General features: G+C 41.0%; 4 protein-coding genes across 5 annotated transcripts in view; 3 read left to right on the top strand and 1 right to left on the bottom strand.

Moving 5' to 3' along the window:
• Positions 1-233: 233 nt before the first annotated feature.
• Positions 234-6,918, top strand: vsig10 (V-set and immunoglobulin domain containing 10). Its single transcript, XM_068310754.1, has 9 exons — positions 234-496; positions 592-906; positions 1,675-1,980; positions 2,825-3,103; positions 3,859-4,143; positions 4,390-4,503; positions 4,953-4,965; positions 5,940-6,082; positions 6,183-6,918. Exons 1-9 carry the CDS (start codon positions 319-321, stop codon positions 6,275-6,277), a joined length of 1,728 nt encoding a protein of 575 aa, XP_068166855.1. The 5' UTR covers positions 234-318; the 3' UTR covers positions 6,278-6,918.
• A 324-nt stretch (positions 6,919-7,242) lies between these two features.
• wsb2 (WD repeat and SOCS box containing 2) lies at positions 7,243-12,478 on the top strand. The gene is made up of 9 exons (XM_068311236.1): positions 7,243-7,469; positions 7,615-7,783; positions 8,659-8,861; positions 8,939-9,070; positions 9,578-9,678; positions 10,358-10,554; positions 10,746-10,835; positions 10,924-11,040; positions 11,883-12,478. Exons 1-9 carry the CDS (start codon positions 7,430-7,432, stop codon positions 12,097-12,099), a joined length of 1,266 nt encoding a protein of 421 aa, XP_068167337.1. The 5' UTR covers positions 7,243-7,429; the 3' UTR covers positions 12,100-12,478.
• A 144-nt stretch (positions 12,479-12,622) lies between these two features.
• Positions 12,623-16,321, bottom strand: rfc5 (replication factor C (activator 1) 5). 2 transcript variants are annotated; one of them, XM_068311237.1, is made up of 11 exons: positions 16,049-16,321; positions 15,721-15,785; positions 15,337-15,473; positions 15,141-15,220; positions 14,948-15,021; positions 14,463-14,622; positions 14,185-14,266; positions 13,923-14,052; positions 13,722-13,799; positions 13,246-13,402; positions 12,623-13,116 (listed from the first exon to the last, which is right to left on the bottom strand). In XM_068311237.1, exons 1-11 carry the CDS (start codon positions 16,090-16,092, stop codon positions 13,017-13,019), a joined length of 1,107 nt encoding a protein of 368 aa, XP_068167338.1. In that variant the 5' UTR covers positions 16,093-16,321; the 3' UTR covers positions 12,623-13,016. The 2 variants fall into 2 exon arrangements, with proteins under 2 accessions (XP_068167338.1, XP_068167339.1); XM_068311238.1 differs by having other exon boundaries at positions 13,246-13,300; positions 16,049-16,296.
• A 1,218-nt stretch (positions 16,322-17,539) lies between these two features.
• ksr2 (kinase suppressor of ras 2) overlaps positions 17,540-18,824 on the top strand; it is a 107,704-nt gene continuing 106,419 nt past the window's right edge. Inside the window, exon 1 of the mRNA XM_068311342.1 lies at positions 17,540-18,052. Coding sequence (XP_068167443.1) covers positions 17,879-18,052 — 174 coding nt within the window. The 5' untranslated portion in view covers positions 17,540-17,878. The remainder of the gene's footprint in view (positions 18,053-18,824) is intronic.

The following is an 18,824-nucleotide window of genomic DNA, read 5'->3' as shown; positions in this document are numbered from 1 at the left end:
GGATGCAGATTATCCAGAGTACTTGCAAAATCTAATGGATGGCTTCTTGTGACATACATTATTTTAAGTAATTTAATCAAAACCTGTTCTTAATATTTTTGAAAAGTCCTGCTAACAAAAGTACATTCTGCTAAGCGAAAAAGCCCAGAACGCAAACGCCTCACCACCTTTGTGTCACTGTCTCTTTAAGAAGGTGTAGTTAGGGTGTGGCTTATCAATGCCGACGTTTCCGGATCAGCACGCTCCAGTAAATAAAGCTCAACACATAAATGTAGACCAGCATGTTGAGCTAGTCGGTCTGATAGGTAGCAGTGGTTTATGGGGTTTAATGGGTTTACTGGCGCCTACTGTGATGCCGTGCGTGGTGAAAAGGTTCACAAACGTTCACTAGACAGACTTGCTCCCTGTTTGTTCACTTCTTTCGAGGACGATGAGGCTAATTGGAAAGTTAACATGAAGTCGCTCCTGCTTCTCCAGCTGTGGTTGTCAGCGGCGGGTGAGTGCTAATGGATCCGGGTGACACAGGTGAGTGTGAACACCTCCCCTCACGCTTCTCCCCTCTTCTCTCCTTTTTTTTTTTTCTTGACTAAGCGGCACTTGTGAGTGATGACCCCACGGACACGGAGGTGACAACCACGACGGGCGACATCGCTCTACTTCCGTGTTACACCGTCGGAAATGTAACACCTACTTTAACCGTGTGGCTGAAAAATGGACGAGAGTTTGCTCGAAGTGGCGGCGGGTCGTCCCCGGACCCGTCAGACCCCGAGCAGCACACGACGGTGCTGAACGACGGGAGTCTGAACATCCACGGGGTGACACCTGGAGATGAGGGCAGATACCTCTGCAACGCCACCCTACCGGGGAGCAGCACCCTCCAGACGCGCGTCCTGCTTCGAGTCACAAGTAAGTGATCTTTAAAAAGGAAACGACACATTAAACAAACACTCATCACAAGAAAAAGACTTACTTTCTTAATTTTTAATTTAAAAAAACAGTATTTTCCATCCTGATTGTTTGCTTCATCAACTACTGGAATTAGATTAAAAAGCAGACATCTTACTGGTGGGTTTTTTTTTTTAAATTTTTTTAATCAGATGTGTGCAAACGTTCCTAAAAGGAATGTGACCACTTGTGATTGTTTGGCCTCCAGGTATGTCAGAAAGTAGTTGTTTGGATTTAGATTAAAATTTTTGGGCTGACGAAGAGTCTTATTAATTACTGGTACAGTTCATGATCCTCCACCACTATGCACAATCTGGGTAATTTAAAATATAGATTTGCACTAGATTTGTTGTTTTTGTCCACCAAGTTTGTATACACAGTTGGAAAGTAAATCAAAATCCTATAAATGCTTTGTTGGAAGCGGTACAGTATTTGCTTTTGACTATTTTCTAATACAATATACATTGAATGCGCCCTGCAAAGAGGCCAAGAACCTCAAATTTGTTGAGTGCAACTGGCTCTACTTTTAATAATCAATTCATGTGTCACATGATTCTTAACTCTTTGGAATTTTCTCGATTTGTCAATTTAAAGATGACATTTAAAGATGACATTTTAAATTGTCTTTTTAAAAAAAAAACTACCTAACAGTGTCTCGTATAAGACAAGGACTTGGAGCAAGATGTCATGCTTGAGACTTTTATAAGGTGCTACTTGTATTCATCTCAGGTGGACCAGAAAACTTGTCCACATCCATCGGTCCGGGCACCGCCCTGACCAACGGGACGTTCATTGTCTATCGGGGCTCAACCATCTTCTTCAACTGCACCAGCTCATCCTACCCCTCTCAGCAGCTCACGTGGGCCTTCAGTGGAGCTTCGACCAGCAATGAGTCGCTGGTGTCGAGCTCTGAATCTCTGCTGGACTTCAGGATACAGGACATTCAGCCCAGCGCTCAAGGAGTTTACAGCTGCAGGGCCCAAAACACCGTCTCTCACCGGGCCGTTAATAAGAGCACAGAGCTGCTAGTTTACTGTAAGTACTATATGGCTAACATCCAGATTGAACAGCAAGAACTAAAGAATTGATGTAGACAAGTTTTATGTTATTGTAATTTTCATTCTTTGGACGGCTGCACACTGTTAGGAGTTATATTTCATATAATTTTACCACATGGTGCAAATGAAATAAATTGAGTCTAACAATAAGTAACAATTTCCTACAAACTTTGTGTTTGTGTTGGAATGTTCCCGTTCACAGGTCAAGTGTCAAGTCATTTAAGGAACATACGTGTTTGCAAAGCCTGTGTTATACTTATGTATGACATTCATCATGAGTCGGAATGCGAAATTAGGTGTTTGTATGAAAGTCACCCGATTTCAAAACTGGGTAAAAACATGGAAATCAAAAGAAGTGGGAATGTAAAGATTTGAATGAGAGATCCAATAGGGGTGTCACCTGAGTGAATAAAAACACAAGGAATGTTGGAGAGTAATAAAAGTACCTGAGGAGGTGGAAAGAATTTTATTGTCTTTATGTAAATGACCTTTTAAGTCACACTGACCAAATATAGAGTTGTTACAGCAGCAGGTGAGGTGTCTGATGTCAGGGGTTCCTTTGGGTTAGGGTACTGATTCCTGTATTTTTATTGTGTAGCCATTTCTAGGATTAATGTAAAATAGGCATCTGCTCTCTGAAGATTATTATAGGAATAAAGCAAAGTAGCAAAGAGTGTCACTGTAGTGAACTCATTTTACAGGTTTGCTCATCTGTCGTCAAGCACAGATTGTAAATCTGATGGGTGTTTGAAGGCTAGCAGTCCACAGGTGACTCTGTGCTTTGTTTCCCGTCCATAACTGAAGTATTTTATCTCGTCTAGATGTCCCAGACCGGCATCCTGTGTGTATGTGGGAGCCAGCATCAGACCCCACACACTTCCAGTTCATTTGCACTTGGTTCGGAGCCTATCCCACCCCAACACTCTCCTGGGACGACCGAGGATCTGGTGGGGAAGGACAAAACTATGCAACGGGTTTGACAGACAGCCTGGCGGTGACTCTGAACCGATCCAGGCTGTCTGACGGGCAGACACTGAGGTGCACGGCCCAGCACCAAGCGCTCCCTTCAGGGAAAAACGGCTCGTGTTCCTTCATCCTCAGTACGTGAAATGAGCCTCTCTACAAGCCTGAAATGTTCTACTGCTGAATCTTTCATGTACTTTCCACCTGAGGGGCCTCACTGAGACTCCCCAGGGAGAAGCCTTTCTCTACATTGTTGAGTCTGTTTTGACCATATTATAATTTAAAATATCAGTTACATCAAATTATAAAATACATTCTCTGGAACAAAGGATTTAAGTGTATAAAGTTCTCCATGGTGAGCTAAGATTATCCGATGTAAAGTGGCCACTATTTTAATCCAAACTTGTTTTAGCATTGGGCCCCCATATGGTGAAAATTACCAACAAGGCATACAAATGATGTAACTTTTGGAGTTTGACTAACATTAACTACACAGACAAGCACTTGACATTTCTGACTCCACCTCGGTGCAATTGTTACCAACAGGATTTTGTTTCTGGGTATTCAAAGCAATAGAAATGTGTATTTTAAATACTCTCAAGAAAATGTCTTTCCACTGAAGTGTTGCTGTTTCACTGGATGATTTGCAAAACTCACTCTGAATAGACTTCATTCAGGCTATTGATCTGATATAAGGTGCTTTAGTTTCAGTAAAACCTGTTCACAGCTTTGATCTGGGGACAAATTGCCTCACAGTGCTTCTCCTTTAATTTTCAAATGTAGTTATTTTTACTGAATTTCAGTCACCAGGAACAATGAATATTTCTGTGCTTCATCTGATGAACTTGTGCAAACCCCAAACTTAAAGAACTGTCTGTTCCTTGTTTCCCAGAACCTCCGTACCCTGAAGGCGAGCCAATGGTCACTGTTCAGGAGGGGACCAGCATAACGTTAACCTGTACAGAAACCATGTCCATCCCACCTGCAAACACCACCTGGAGAAGAGGGCTTCTGCAGGTGGCGATTGTACCCGGTCCAAAGTACATTCTGTCTTTGGAAGGGCCGGACTTGAAGCTGACCATACAGAACACCAGTAAAGACGATGAAGGGATCTATTTCTGCCGCAGTGAGAACCCCCTGGCTGTTCGAGAACTGGAAGTCATCCTCACTGTAACGAGTGAGTTTGGGATGAGAGGAAGGCTTTGGGCTGCACTCACATGTGCTTGAAAGTTTAAAATTTATCCAATTGTAGCTTTATCAGAGGGAATTTATTTGTAATGGAGAATGAGCATGAACCAGGGATCTAAATGAATGAACTAGTTGCTGCAAGTGTTGATTTTGCCTCTGGAATGGTGATAAACCTGCTACTCCTCCCATTTTCTGCTTTGTAATCCTCCCATGTTGTGTTGTTTTTTCTTGGCAGACTCCGCTGCATACACAGGAGCCATCATCGGTACCTTCATAGCTGCGCTGATCATGGGATTATCTGTAGTCATAGCTAAATTAATTTTCTCCAATCGACATCAAATTTGCCTAGGTAATGTTTGGTCCTCACAAATGCACATTTGATCCTTTGCATTAGTCTGCACTAACTTCTCTTATAAAACATTTGTGTAAGAACTGAAACTGAAGAATAAATCATACTCTGCAGTAAGAGATTTAAAAATGCAAATTTTTACTTTTTGCTCATTTTTATGATCCACAGGAGTGCTGGCCTTTTTAGTTTCATTGTCCAATCACACTTCTACCACATACAGAACTACACATATTTGGCATGGGTTGTAAATTCCCTGTGACATAATTCTAATCAACGAGTTGGTACAAAAGACAAAAAACTTTTCTTTTTCTTTGTACATAAAAGATCATACAAGACAGTGGTACAAATATTCTCCTGTGGTTCAGTTCAGTGCCTAACGAGTATAAAAAAGCAAAAAAAACCCCAACAAACTAATTATGTCACAATTTCTGTTCCCACTTTTGTTTCAGGATGTGATGTTGGGTAAGTATTCTATTTCTTTATCTAATACTACATTGGTGTGAGACATTAAATTGTATTTTATGAAATCAAGGTTTTCAGTCATTCTGTGCTGTAATTTGTGATCTGCTTTATATTATTCCTTTAATTATCTAACCAAACACAGTGCAGTTGTTCTCATTTCCTGTGACAACATTACTGCTCTTAACCTCTTTCCTAGCAAATTCATTTATTTTGGGCAGGTTAGACAAAGATCCAATTAACTTTTGAGGCACGTTCAGGAGGATTGCTTCACCTATTTGCTTTTTTGGGCATTCAGAGATAGTGATGTCAGTCCCATCTCAGGACGGTTTAGATGTAGCTAAAGACTGGAGATGTGTAGCTTGTCTTAGCTTAGCATAAAGACTGAAAATCGGGTTAGAACTAGCCTCTACCTGTCCAAAGTTGGTAAAAGGCATAGAGAAGAAACTGATATTCAGCAATTCATATGTAACATATGGTTTAGTTATCAGCGTCCTTGTTTTTCTGGCGGGGATCACACGAAATTTACTGTGGTGCAATATAGTGACTTTTTTTAAGTTGACTGGAGACGCAGAATGTAACCTATTCGAGTAGATTCTGATAAAAGGCCTGATATTGTGATGTTTGTCACTTTTACATAAACTGCCTGATATCTTATCGTCCATTTCGACTGTGCGTCTTTCTGAACTTTGGATTAAAATTCAATTTAAGGGGTTATCTAGTAATATTAATGTTCCAGCTGCGATCAGCTCCTAAACATCCATTATTGATGGCAATTCTGGTCATTTGTGTCAACAGTGGGTTTCCACAGTGCTGCTTCTTGTGAAACAAATATCAGTACCAAACAACTCTGAAAACATTAACCAGCACAGATGTCATAATGTGTAGCTTGCTCTGTAAAATAATAGTGTTGTTCATACAATCAAATATACTGCGAGTGTAATGCGTATGCTATCTGACATACCTTTACTCTCCAGGCAAGAGGAGGACAACAGAGAAGATGTGCTGAGTCTGGTGGAATCGGACGACGAGCACATCTTCCAAGATGCCGTTCCTCGGCTGCCTCCTTTGGCAAATGGAAGCCACACAACACTTGTCCAGATACACCAAGTCCCATCTAGTATGCCCTCATCATGACACACAGTTAATAGTTGACAAAGTTAAAAATGTCAAAATTGTGAAGTGAAAAAGTGACTTTTTTCTTTTTCTTTTTTTTTAAGGTGACCATGACGATGCAGAAACTGCTGACACAAGCACTGAGCAGCAGGAAGATACTGTTCAAACAGAGGAATCAGCGGACCTTGTAACTTTTTAGTCATTGGGTGTTTTTATTTCAGATAAACATATTTACTCCCATTGAAAATGTGAACATAACTGGTGGAAAAGTCTTTTTAAATTTATTTTTTTAATGGGTTGGGAAGTTTATTCCTGTGATTTGTTTGCATTGTTTTGAATATGTCACCCTGATATTGTAATAAAAGCAATAAATGAAGATTTTTAAACATGTGGTTGCTAGTATCTTCTTGGTGGTGAGGTCATGGCCTCGGGACATACTTGACTTACTCATGCAGGTATACTCGCGTACATCTCTACTCCCGTGTTGTAATAACCTTTACAGATGAGCTTTGACGATCACCATTTTAAGAATGTGGTGGAATCTGTTTGTCATTCATCTTGTGTTGTTTAGAATGGATTGGTGTGTGAAAACAATTGAAATGCAGTTTCGTCTTTTAATGACCTGAATTCATAGACCTGATGAGTGGGTCAGTGTAAAAGTAAAATACATTCTTGACTCAGCATTGTTGGTCTGTTAGTTATTTTGGGTATGTTCTTTGTAAATATGTAAACTAAGGATTGGTGATATAATCTGAGTGCTATGTAAAATGAACTGTCTTATTGTGAACTGACTTTTTCTCTAATATTCCTGTGATTCATTGACTGATTATTAAATGTATTTTCTATGTACAAAAAGTAATCATTCCCTCATTCCAACCTGATTGTTTTTCTTCTATAATGTTAAACCCCCCCCCACAAAATTTAAATACAACACCTGACCTGGAAACTGTAAAGAACATTTTTATTGTTCAACTATAATTTATTCAAGATTATTTTCAACTCTAGAATTAAGTGGTTTAAGTTAATAACACCTGATTTCAAGATCACTCTTCAGACGACTATTGAGGAAACATTTATGAGGGATTTCGTGTCTTGAATACCTTTTCTGAAGGGGGCGTGGCACGAGTGAGGCAACGTCAGGAAAAATAAACGTGATGACGTAGGCAGGACAACGACACACGGTTTAATGTGAGTCAGACAACAGGAAATCAGTCGTGAACATTTTGCTTCACACATCCTACTAATCAGACCGGGGTACCGCGGGTCACTGCTCCGGACATGAGAGGCGCCTCAGTCAGAGCCAACGCATTCAGGACGGAAGCCGTGAAGCCAAGAATGTGAGGAAGGAATTATGTGCTCCACGGAAAACAAGGAGGAGATCCAGCAGATATGTAAGTCACACATTCTAACCTACCGCTTGGGGACCAGGAGACGTCTCCGGGGAGACGCAGAAACAAAAACGCACCACCGAGCTGCAGCTACTGGATGGGGGTTGATCTGTCAGCTGTTCTATGTTGTGTCCCCGCTCCCCTTCAGCCCCTGAACCGGCTCTGATCCTGGAGTTGAAGACCAGGCGTCCTCCGTCCTTTGAGGGCAGGGCTGGATGTGAGACATGGAGTGTGGACTTCTCCCCGGAAGGAGACTGGTTCGCCTGGTCCATGGGACACGGGATCGTCTGGGTCGTCGCCTGGCCTCTGGACTCCGAGTAGGTTTAAACTGACCGACGACGCATTCAAGTTCCGTCGTACATTATGGCTTCCAGTTCAGTTGACGGGTGTGAATCTCATGCAGGCGGGATGTTATTGAACATGATTGAGTTTATGATTTGTAAAAAAAAACAACTTTAAGAAGATTTCAACTTTATTTAGACCCAGTGTTCAAACTGACACAAATAAGTGTAGTGCGGGGGAAAGGTCAGTCATGAAGGTGGTTAAAATAAGAAATATATGTTAGGTGACTACCAGCCTTGCTTGTCTTGGTGTTCAAAGTTGCATCACATGTTATTGTGCAATCTCAACTTTTGAATGAATGTACTTTGGAATAGAAATGTGTGACAATATTCTGCTAATTGATTTCAACAAAATCAATTATTTTACTGAAGTTATTCCATTTATGTCATTAAAATCTTTTGCTGTTAAAACTTCAGGCTCTACATTTCCCCCACATTAACGTGTTTGGTTCTGCTACACGCCCGCCCATACTCGCTTAAACTGATTGAAAATTGTAATCGGAAAATAAATAAAATCATGAATCAAATTGATTTCCTGTGACAACCTCTTAATTCTAAACAATTCAGCAGCCATGTTCGTGTTAATGCTGAGCTTGAAAAGTACCCTTAGTATTCAATATATAAAATTAAATGTGTACTATTAGCTCCTTTTACATTTTTAATTAAATATAAAAAGCTTTAAAAAAAAGAAAAGTCAGATTTCCTATTCCTGTTCAGCTCACACTTTCGTTGTGTATGTGTGTGGTAATTGTTCGCTGACATTTCCAACATTTGGGCAAGGCAGGATCATATGATTGACCTCAGCTTTGTGCAAATTGCTGTACTCAATTTGTTTCTCTTCTCACACACAGAGACAGTCGGAATGGAGAAACTGACCGTGGTGACAAGAGCTTCAGTTGTGGGCATCCGGTGTGGGGACTCGCCTTCGGGCCCAGACCCCCAAAATCTGCTGCAGCAGCTCCCCCAGCTGTAACCCCACCTATAAGGAACCACAGCCTTCTTCTGGCCACAGGCTTGGAGAATGGAGTGATCAAAATCTGGAATGTGCTGACTGGTAATAGAATACAACTTCACTGTTTACATGTCTTGTCTTCTGAGTTTGTTTTGAAGAAGCCTTTGATACATTTTCAGGTAATGCTGTGTTTGATCTTCATGGTCATGAAGGCGTTGTCAGGAATTTGATCTTCCCTCAGAATGGAACACTCACTCTCATATCGTCTTCTCGGGATAAAACGTTGAGAATTTGGGATCTTACTCAGAAAGGTGTGTGCGCTTTTGTTCAGTACTCTGCAGACATTTATTTTATGTCAGCAGAATTCTATGCTTTTTAAAAAAAAAATTATATTGCATTAATAATATATAATATCAAATTAGGGTTTGTATATGAAAATGCAGTATAAAAACTGTTGCGGAGCAAAATTATTAAAGGATGCAGCTGTTTGCATTAAGGGCGTGAATGTTGAACGTTCCCTCTGTGCATTTAACTGTTGTGCCTAAAACATCAGTGCCATTAAATGTCCACTGTGAGAAACTGGAATCTGTGCTGATAATCAATCAAAACAGTGGATGTGTAGCTGCATTCAGCCAATCAGCTTCTTTATCACCCACCTCTCTTTTGTCAGTGCAACAAAATGAAATTGTGTGTTTCACAAGCTCAAGGTTAAAGCAAACAACTGCATGTTGACATTCTTTTTTTTTTTTTTGCCTCCAGTGCTGTGTTTATAGTTTGTATCATTCACTTCAATTGCAGTTGTTTTCTGTGCGTTGCAGGTAAAAGGGTGCAGGTGCTTTCAGGCCATAAAGACTGGATCAGCTGCTGCAGCGTATCATCAGATTGCAGCATGATTGCATCCGTAGGCAGATTTGACAGAGTGAGTGATACTATTGTCAATAAACATTCAAGGCAACAATGGAAAGTAACACAAATATTTGCATTATAATTACGACAGTGAAGTACTATATTTTATTTTTGTATTTCCATAATGATTATATTCTTTCTCAGATCTTCTGATTTTGTACATGTGAATATTCTCAGCTCTGGGTTACATCCCTTGTTTCTGGTCTGTCGAGCTGCATTTCCTCTCAATGGTTGGCAGTCAGGAAATCTATGTTTGCATTTAAGTATACAACTTTTTATTTATTAAATGTTTTTTGTCAGACAAGGATGGAGATTCATTGTTTTTAACCAGGGTACGGGTACACATATCTTTTTTTTATTTCCATTGCATAGATTCCCCTGAGCACGCAGTGATCGGGTTCTCTAATCTGCTTCAGTATTTAATGAGTGCAAACCAACAGAAACGTGACAGGTTTTTAAAAAAAATGTCTTTAACACCTGAAAGCTTTTCCCATGCACGCCAAAGTTGCAATTTCATCATCTTCTCACATGTAAAGAAAAACACCTCAGTGTTGAGCAACAGCAGATCCTTATCACACGGTTATCTGCATGTTCCAACTTGTCCTGTTGACACTCAACTGAGCCTCAACCAAGAGGGATTCATCTGATGAAGGTATAGACTCAATTAGCCCTGGTGGTTTTCTGTCCATCAGATGGTGTGTCTGTGGAGTCTGCGGTCGTATACATTCATGAGGAGCCTCACAGGAGGGAGCCGGAAGACTTTGTACCTCCTGTCGTCCTGCGATTTCTCTCCTGATGGGGCGATGCTGGCCACCACTGCCTTCAGCGGATCCAGTTGGTGGATCGACCTCTGGGACCCGTACACTGCAGAGAAGCTGGCCACTCTGGTGTAGGGTTTCACTCTGAAATGCTTCCTCCTGTTCTTTCTTTTTCATTTGTACAGACTGGAAATATAATAGAAAACAGATCAAATTCAAGTCATGACTCGAATATCGACTGTCTTTTCCACCTTTGCACTCTTAAGGTACATAAAGCAAAGCAGGATGATTAAAAAAAAAACTTTGTTTCTGATGTCCACAGTGAAAACTTTGAAGATTATGGCCAAAATCAAATCTCTTCGATTCAGTTTTCGCCCAATGGTTTGTACTTGGCCATTGTGGCTGACAACAGGTGGGTAGTTTCTCTGCTTCATCTCATGCATCTTGTCATTTCGTAGATATTTTGAGGCAGAAACTTTTTACTACTGTTATGGTTGCAGAGCGCTTCAAGTATGGGAGCCAGGAAAGAAAGGGATGGTGATGCAGACCCAAGTGGACCGAGACTCAAACGGGATCTGCTGCAGCTACCATCCACAGGGGGGAGTCGTGGCAACTGGGTGAAAATACTTTTTCAATTTGTGGATTGGAATGGTGGATTTCAAAATGTTGTTTTTGCTCGAGGAAGGGGAGGGGTTGAGTTTCCACAGCTGGTTCAGAAATGATAAGCACAAATAAATGGCTCGTCATCCATCAGAATGGAGCTCATTGGTTCGTTTTCCTATAAAAAAAGGATGCCTAAATTCCACTTACTGTCTTGCTGGCTCTGGGTTTTTATGCCTAAAAATGTAACCGTAGAGCTAAAATGATTTTTTTTTTTAAATGGTAGATGATGAGTTGAACAGTTATTATCCTTTCTTTAGTGCCATCTAGTGATTATGGTTGCAGATTACCACCAGACGAACAATCCCGTCTCCACAGTTCAAGGCACGAAGACATTCAAAGCAAACCTGGCGTGTAGAAATGGATTCAGATTATACCCAAATGTTATAGAATTAAGACTCGATTTAATTTTTTGGCTACATGCCAAATTTATACATTAGACCTTAAGAATTTGACAGACCTGCTGGTCCCACTTTTTTTCAGATAATTGTTTTTAATTTTTTTTATTATGTGTATTTTGGATCTGTGTTCAGATAAAAGTATGTTGTGCAGTTCCCCACCAATGTACTTTAGTTACTGCAGCAGTCTCTCTACAGATCACACCATATTTGGTCCTTAAACGTTAGCTTAAATTTAAACTTGTTTTTATGTTGTCATTTTTATTTGCTTTGAAGAAATCTGCAATCCTTGTACAGTATAATTTTTTTTAAATTTATTAGATTATGCCCTTATCTATTTTGCACTTGAGCCCCCTGGGCCACCATAGACGTCTAACACCAGCCATGTTCTCCTGTGACAGAACCAGAGATGGACATGTAAGGTTCTGGAGAGCTCCGCGGACGGTCCCCAGTCTGTGCCACCTGTGCCGTTTTATCCTCCGTCACTCGGTCTCCACGCACCAGATAGAGCCGCTGCCCCTCCCCAAGACCATCCTGGAGTACCTCACCTACAGAAACTTCCCTGAACGGCTCAAGACCTGCTCCTCAGGGGAAGAGAGAGAAGTTTGGGAAGTCTAAACAGGAACGCCAATGCAATAGCTAACATTTACAGGCAGTGATTGTTCTACATGATCTCATTATAAAATGTGTGTTCACATGCTTTAAAGCTTAATTTAGCAGTCAGCATCTCTTACTGTATTATACCGTAGATGCAACATTCCTCTGCTAGGGGTTTCATTTATTGCACTACTACCATAATTTAACACATACACTAGATGTTCACATGCTTAACTTGAATATCTGAATTTTATACTATTTATTGTGTAAATATCACATGTATTTTTAATTTGCTTACCATTCCAAAAACAGCACATTGACCACTACTGTACAGATACTTGTTCATTGTTAATACAATGCTGGAGTCATAGGAAATAGTTTTATTAAACATTCAAAGACATGTTCACGTCTAAGTTGCATTCTTACAGTTGTGTGCTTTTTGATCAGTTATTTTTAATCATAGTATATTTTGTATTTACAAACTGACTACATCTATCTCACTGGTAAAAAAATTCTATTTTTCAAATCCAGCTCTGGTGTCTAAAGGAGAAGTCTTTTCTGGTTTCCATTTGCTCAGTTTGTACAAAGATAGATGTGATTCAGATGGCTGTGAGCGTTAGTTTCTGCTTTTGCGATCAACTCTGGAGCCATGGTGGGTAATCATACAGTGACCACTTTAGGGTATCTGTTTTTTCACTAAACTGATTCCACAGGCTTCAACAGGAGAATGCATTGATCAGTGAATTCATCTGTTTGACTGAAAAGACGGTATGTATTTTCAGCTCTGCCACAGGAAAGGAATGATTTTGCTCCAAACTTGCAGGATGATAGAGGAGTCAGTGAAAGACAATGCTCTGTTGTAAAGGAATACAACTGTAACAGAAGTGGCAGCAATCACCAGCAGGGGTTTGTGTTGTGACCTCAGCTGGGTATTAGATCTATGAGGCCTCGCTGACCACCAGGTCTCTCACTGCCTGGAAGGCTGCAACCATGGAGCTCAGCTGGATCTTCTCATCAGTTCCTGAGGCCAGCCTGTGCCTGAAGACATTTCATAAGACTGGTTAATGAGCAACATGCGGATTCCTTATTTAGTCACTTATATGAGACGTATTTTCTTATTTTTTATATTAAATTTGCTCACAAGATGAAAAGAGCAATCTTACTTACTCCACATCAGCTAGTTTGATGAGCAGGCCGATCCGAATAGCTGGAGCAAAGTCCACTTGACGGAGAAAGACAAAACAAAAATTACAGCATTCTGATACTTCACCCCTCCAGCTACTGAAGACATTTGGAGGCCGCAAAAAGATCAACGGATACCGACCTAAAATTGCAGCACAGAAGGGGGAAACCGTTTTGTCCCAAGTGTTGCTATATTAAAGTGGGACTAAAATGGATCACATCAAAAATTCTAAATCAAAATGTGTAACTGTAGACATCATTATGTCACAGGATAGCCTAAATAATGAAAATGTAACTGTGTGTACATATATATAAAAAAGGAGTGTAATATAATCGAGTACAAAACAGACTATACTTACTTTAAAACACTAAAAATACTTAAAGTCTGACTTTGTGAAAAACATTTTTTCCCTTCAAGTAATTGCAGATGAGGTCTTTTGTAGTTTTGTGTGCTGCTTTACCTCTGTGTATGAGCAGGTGAACCTCAGTCAGGATATCATTTAGGGCCAAACCTTTCAACGTCTTGAGCTGGAGGATTTCTGAGAAAATGTTGAGTTGCAAGAACATGACATGAAGGGTGGCTAGATGTCATAGTCTTCTCCTGTCTTGTACAACATAAATACAGCAGGATTACTGCACAGTAATCCAGCAGTGAAGGATACGCTTATACGCCGAGGTGAAGTCCTTGTTGAGGGACCAGTCGAGGATGTTTGCTATATCGGAGCGAAGGGGGTGACCTGTGCAGGTGTAAACTGTGTCTTCTGTCACCTTTTCATAAGCCATGCTGGTGCTCTGAAATCACAGAGGAGCAAACCTCTCCATGATGGTGAAATATAAAATAAGAAGGGTAATACATTTTACTTTCTGTTTTTAAACCATTATGAACACAAACACAGCTTGATGAAGAAGGTCTCGGGGTTGTACCTGCAGTATGTTGAGTGATCTTCTCATGTCACCTGACGATAATGTCACAATGGCCTTCATTCCATCTGGAGTGATGTCAATGCTGTTGCAACAAGATTGACTTTGTCAATCTATAGATGATGTACGTCTTGAATGTGTGAAAAACGTCTCAAAAACTAATTTTAAAATGCCAGACTTGATTTTACAGTTATCTAATCTGAATTCAGGCCTCTGTCCACATTAAACCTGCTATTTGCACATAGGAGCTTAAAATCTCTTCTCACACATTCCCCACTCACCTCTCCTGCTGGATTACATGTTCCAGGCGAGGGATCATCTGGTCTGGGGACAGTGGGCCAAAGCGAAACCTGGTGCAACGTGACTGGAGGGCTGGGATGATCTTGGACAGGTAGTTGCAGATGAGACAAAATCGTGTATTTTCTGTAAACTTCTCAATCACTGAGATGAGGAGGGAAAGAGAGGGAGTGGGAGAAATAAACAGAGAGAGCATGAGAGATGGGAGCACAAATGATCAGAAGTTAGAGATCAATGTAATAGGACTACAGAAGAAACAATATGAAATCAATAAACACAAATGTTAATTATCACTCAACTGTAGCAAGATACAAGGCCCCAGTTTAACTAAATCTATAGAGAAGTCTTAAGTCAGATATTATTGTAAAACTCTACTAAGGTACACAAACAGATTCACTTTAATTCATCGGGAATCATGTTGACATCAGGCTCACAGTGGGCGATGCCCAACCGAACAGGTGGTTTTTACCTCGCCGCAATGCATTCTGGGCATCCTGGGTCATAGCATCAGCCTCATCCAGGATCACCAACTTGAAGCCCTTCCTTTAGGACAAAGGGAGAATAGACAAAAAAAAGCATACATTCAAATAAGTCCTCTTGTAGTTGAGTTTTTCTTGAAATTATTTATCTGACAGTTATTTTAGGCTTGTATTTAGTCTTACTTAAAGATGGTCCTAGTGCTGGCAAAGCTAAGAATTGGGCCTCGAACAACATCAATTCCTCTGTCATCAGATGCATTTAGCTGCAAACAATCAACAATCCAATCCAAAAGCATTAACATCGCTCAAGCACTGAGTTACAAAAACAAGCAGAAGATCTAACAACACAAACAAAATGAAATGAGGAGTTGTAGTGTACCTCCAACACCATGGAGTTGAACTCCTTGTCCTTGTACAGCTGCCTGGCACAGGCCAGAATGGTGGACGTTTTTCCAGTTCCAGGGGGGCCATAAAACAGGAGATGGGGAAGTTTGTCTTCACTAATAAATCTCTGGACTAAGGGCATGAAAACAAAGGAAAGAGTATCACTATGATATTGTCCTTTGGATGGAATAACAATTTAAACAACAACAAAAAAAACATTACAGGATTTGGGGATTTCATATCATCTGTAAAGTATAAAAGACAAACACCAAAGATACTTATTCCGGCACAAATTCAATACATTTATTACTTAAGAGTGGAAAGAGTACATGACAAAGCCCTCTGTGCTGACATGAGTTTATTCAGGAAGTCCACTTACTGGTGCTTAGGATGTCTTTGTGTGAGATTAGATCATCAAGTTTCTGTGGTCTGTATTTTTCTACCCTAAAGAGGGAGTAAACATAATCATCCGTTATTACTGATCTAGTAATGCATATTTTCTGGTGGTAAACGATTAACTTGACATGCACACATGTTGCTCGTATTAAAACTACGAATAACACACAGCATGGTGTTATTGGTAAACACACAGACGCCATCCATCTGACCTGTAAGCTAACTGCTGTGTTGACTGTTCATCGCCAGGTTAGGTAGCTAACGAGCTACGTCAATAATTGTTTACCCTACCACAAAGACTCTTAACTTACCACGGTAGATTTCTGGTCTGTTGAGCTTTATTTGAAGAAGCCATGTTCCTATAACAGCGAATTCACGTACAAAATAGTATTTTGTCACTTCCACAATGCGTCTGCTTCTTCTCGTGCTTGGCGCGTTCCTGTGTGAAGTCTGCGTGAAACGTCACGACGTAAAACCAATCGGTTCGCTCCATATGATCCTTTTGGGCGGGCAATTTTGGACAATTTGTCCACTATAAAAAGTGATGAGTAGAAAACATGAGAAAAAAAATTCAGACCTTGCATTAGTTATTTTAGGACTGAGAAGAATACAGTTCATGGTGCGAATGACTGACGTAGCCTTCTAGGCCAGGCTGGAACCAAATCTGGCTGTAGGAAAGAGAAAGCAAGAACAACAACATTCATAACAACAACAACAACAACAACAACAACAACAACAACAACAATAACAATAATAATAATAATAATAATAATAATAATAATAATGATAATAATAATAATAATAATCAGTCAGTCATCTTCCAACCCGCTTTATCCGCTAACGCAGGTCTCGGGGGAGCCGGTGCCTATCCCGGCAGTCTCAGGGCGTGAGGCGGGGGACACTCCGGGCACGACGCCAGTGTACCGCGGAATAATAATAATAATAATAATAATAATAATAATAATAATAATAATAATAATAATAATAATAATAATAATAATAATAATAATAATAATAATAATAATAAGCAGTGTCTCCCCACCTGCTTCATGATGGAAATCCGTTATGAGCCCTCTTTTTGGTGGGATTTCTCACACAACGTGTTTACATAGTATTTCGCAACAATAATGATTGGTTTTCAGATGTCATGGAGACCTTACAAAATAATGTAATCCCTGTTGTGATGAAGTAACTGATGACTAATCAAACAATTAAAACAAGTAAGAAGTATGTAGGTTTGTCCTACAATTATAGATAGATAGATACTTTATTAATCCCGGAGGAAATTGCATAATCAAATCTAAATTCCTTTAGATTTTACTTTTACTGAAAATGTCAATTTAAAACTTATACTGAGGGTGGCACAACTACTTAAAATAATTTTGTAGCAGTTCCTAATTATGCTCCTTTATCTTACCATGATTTGAGACACTTGAATTTTTTTTTTTAATTGATTGGACCTGCAAACCTAAAGCTTTTCCCTTCCAGAACACGTGTGTGTGTCTCTCCTCTGGTTACCTCTCAACCATCCTGGGGACTTGCCTGAAACACCTCTACCGTCCACACCGAGCTCCACTCTCGCGAGAGCGGCCCCTCCACGGCGGCGCCTGGGCGATGCGACGCTGTTGCTGTGGGTTTGATTGACAGGAAACATGTCGGTGTGGTGGGAACGAACCTGGATGCAGCTGCTGCCAGGGGAGACAGGGAGTACCTGCGTCCAGTCCACACGGCACCTTTAGAACCAGCAGCTCCTGCCAAGCTGCTGCTGAGCAGCTGATCTTTTCTTTTGAAGCGAGGTGGGGTAGGGGGGGGGGGGAGCAGCCAATGGATGCTGTGGCGAACCGCGTCGTCCCGCTCCGCATCCTCACATTGTGTTTGATTTAGCCTCGGAGCAGAGACACCTTGATGCAGGAGCTACCAGGACCTGACGTTGCAATGGAGTCGACTCTCCCACGGCTCGAACCTCGTCTTTAAATCTCGTTTCATGGCGTTTTGCAGGCTTCTCGATTCCGTGGGTTTCTCCACGTCTCTTTACTGATTTTTTTTTTTTTTTTTTTAATTTGGTTGCTGTCTTTTTTTTTTTTTTTTTAAATTTTTCTGCAAGTGCACCGGGGAACATAACGACCACTGCTCACCAAACTATGAACGAGGAGATGACAAAAGGCGAGGAGCTGCATCTGAGTTTGCAGAAAGCCTTGCAGCAGTGCGAGTTGGTGCAAAATATGATAGACATAAGCATTTCTAGTTTGGAGGGTTTACGGACCAAATGTGCCACATCCAACGACTTGACACAAAAAGAGATGCGAACGCTGGAGGTAAGGATCATCTGAGCGGAATGACAATCTCTGCCGCGCAAGTTCATCTGAATCAACGGGGGGTGGTGGTGGTGGAAGGGGGGGGGGGGGGTTTGTCATCGTCTGTTATTTATTTCCAGGGCCCTTTTGCATATTTCCAGTACCTTTTTACGTCAAGGGACTTCTCGGTTTTTTCTGTGCTGTCATTGCGTAAATGCGCACAGATTGCAGCTAGAAGCCCTATCCGTGATGTGCAGCGCAATAAATCAAGAGGCCACGGGGCTGCAGTGGGGCTGCTAGAGACTTGCGCATTCTGCAGGTGGCGGCGGGAGAAGGTGGCTCTTCTCCATCAGAATCATGTCGAGGCAGGCAGCCGAGGCCTGCAGGCGAGCCTGTGTTTACAGTCCGTCACCGATCCGCCAGCCGAGCCAGGTGTCCTCACGGCGCATCCAGGCCCCACCGTTATGTAAACCCACCAGATTACTGGAATAGAGTTATACATCTAATTGGCCCGTGGAGTATATTCCCTGAATTGCGTTACGTAATGAACAAAATATTCTAGGATTTGTGTTCCAAGAAAAGCAACCTGTCCGTTTTCAGACCACCTTTACCAGTCCAGCACCAGTGAGAGGCTATTAAGGGACATAAAAATGCCATAAAAGAGCGATAAGGTGACTGAAAACACACTGTCTAACAGCACAGCAATAAGGGCCTGTAAGAATGTTATGGTGATGTCTCAGGACATCAAAATAAACAGCATTTAGTGCCATAAACTCACCAATAAGTAGGCTTA

The sequence above is a fragment of the Antennarius striatus genome, chromosome 3 (genome assembly GCF_040054535.1).
Source record: "Antennarius striatus isolate MH-2024 chromosome 3, ASM4005453v1, whole genome shotgun sequence".
Lineage (NCBI taxonomy): Eukaryota > Metazoa > Chordata > Actinopteri > Lophiiformes > Antennariidae > Antennarius > Antennarius striatus.
This window is presented reverse-complemented; position numbering and strand designations above follow the sequence as displayed.

Bases quoted from the DNA above. Each gene is read 5' to 3' on its own strand.
- wsb2 (XM_068311236.1), top strand. From the start codon at position 7,430: ATGTGCTCCACGGAAAACAAGGAGGAGATCCAGCAGATAT. The intron at 9,071-9,577 runs GTGTGTGCGCTT...TGTGCGTTGCAG, and splicing joins TTGGGATCTTACTCAGAAAG to GTAAAAGGGTGCAGGTGCTT. The intron at 10,836-10,923 runs GTGGGTAGTTTC...TTATGGTTGCAG, and splicing joins GCCATTGTGGCTGACAACAG to AGCGCTTCAAGTATGGGAGC.
- vsig10 (XM_068310754.1), top strand. From the start codon at position 319: ATGGGGTTTAATGGGTTTACTGGCGCCTACTGTGATGCCGTGCGTGGT. The intron at 907-1,674 runs GTAAGTGATCTT...TATTCATCTCAG, and splicing joins CGTCCTGCTTCGAGTCACAA to GTGGACCAGAAAACTTGTCC. The intron at 4,144-4,389 runs GTGAGTTTGGGA...TTTTCTTGGCAG, and splicing joins AGTCATCCTCACTGTAACGA to ACTCCGCTGCATACACAGGA.
- rfc5 (XM_068311237.1), bottom strand. From the start codon at position 16,092: ATGGCTTCTTCAAATAAAGCTCAACAGACCAGAAATCTACCGTG. The intron at 14,623-14,947 runs GTAAAAACCACC...TCCTCATCTCAG, and splicing joins CCAGAATGCATTGCGGCGAG to TGATTGAGAAGTTTACAGAA. The intron at 14,267-14,462 runs GTGAGTGGGGAA...TTGTTGCAACAG, and splicing joins CATGTAATCCAGCAGGAGAG to CATTGACATCACTCCAGATG.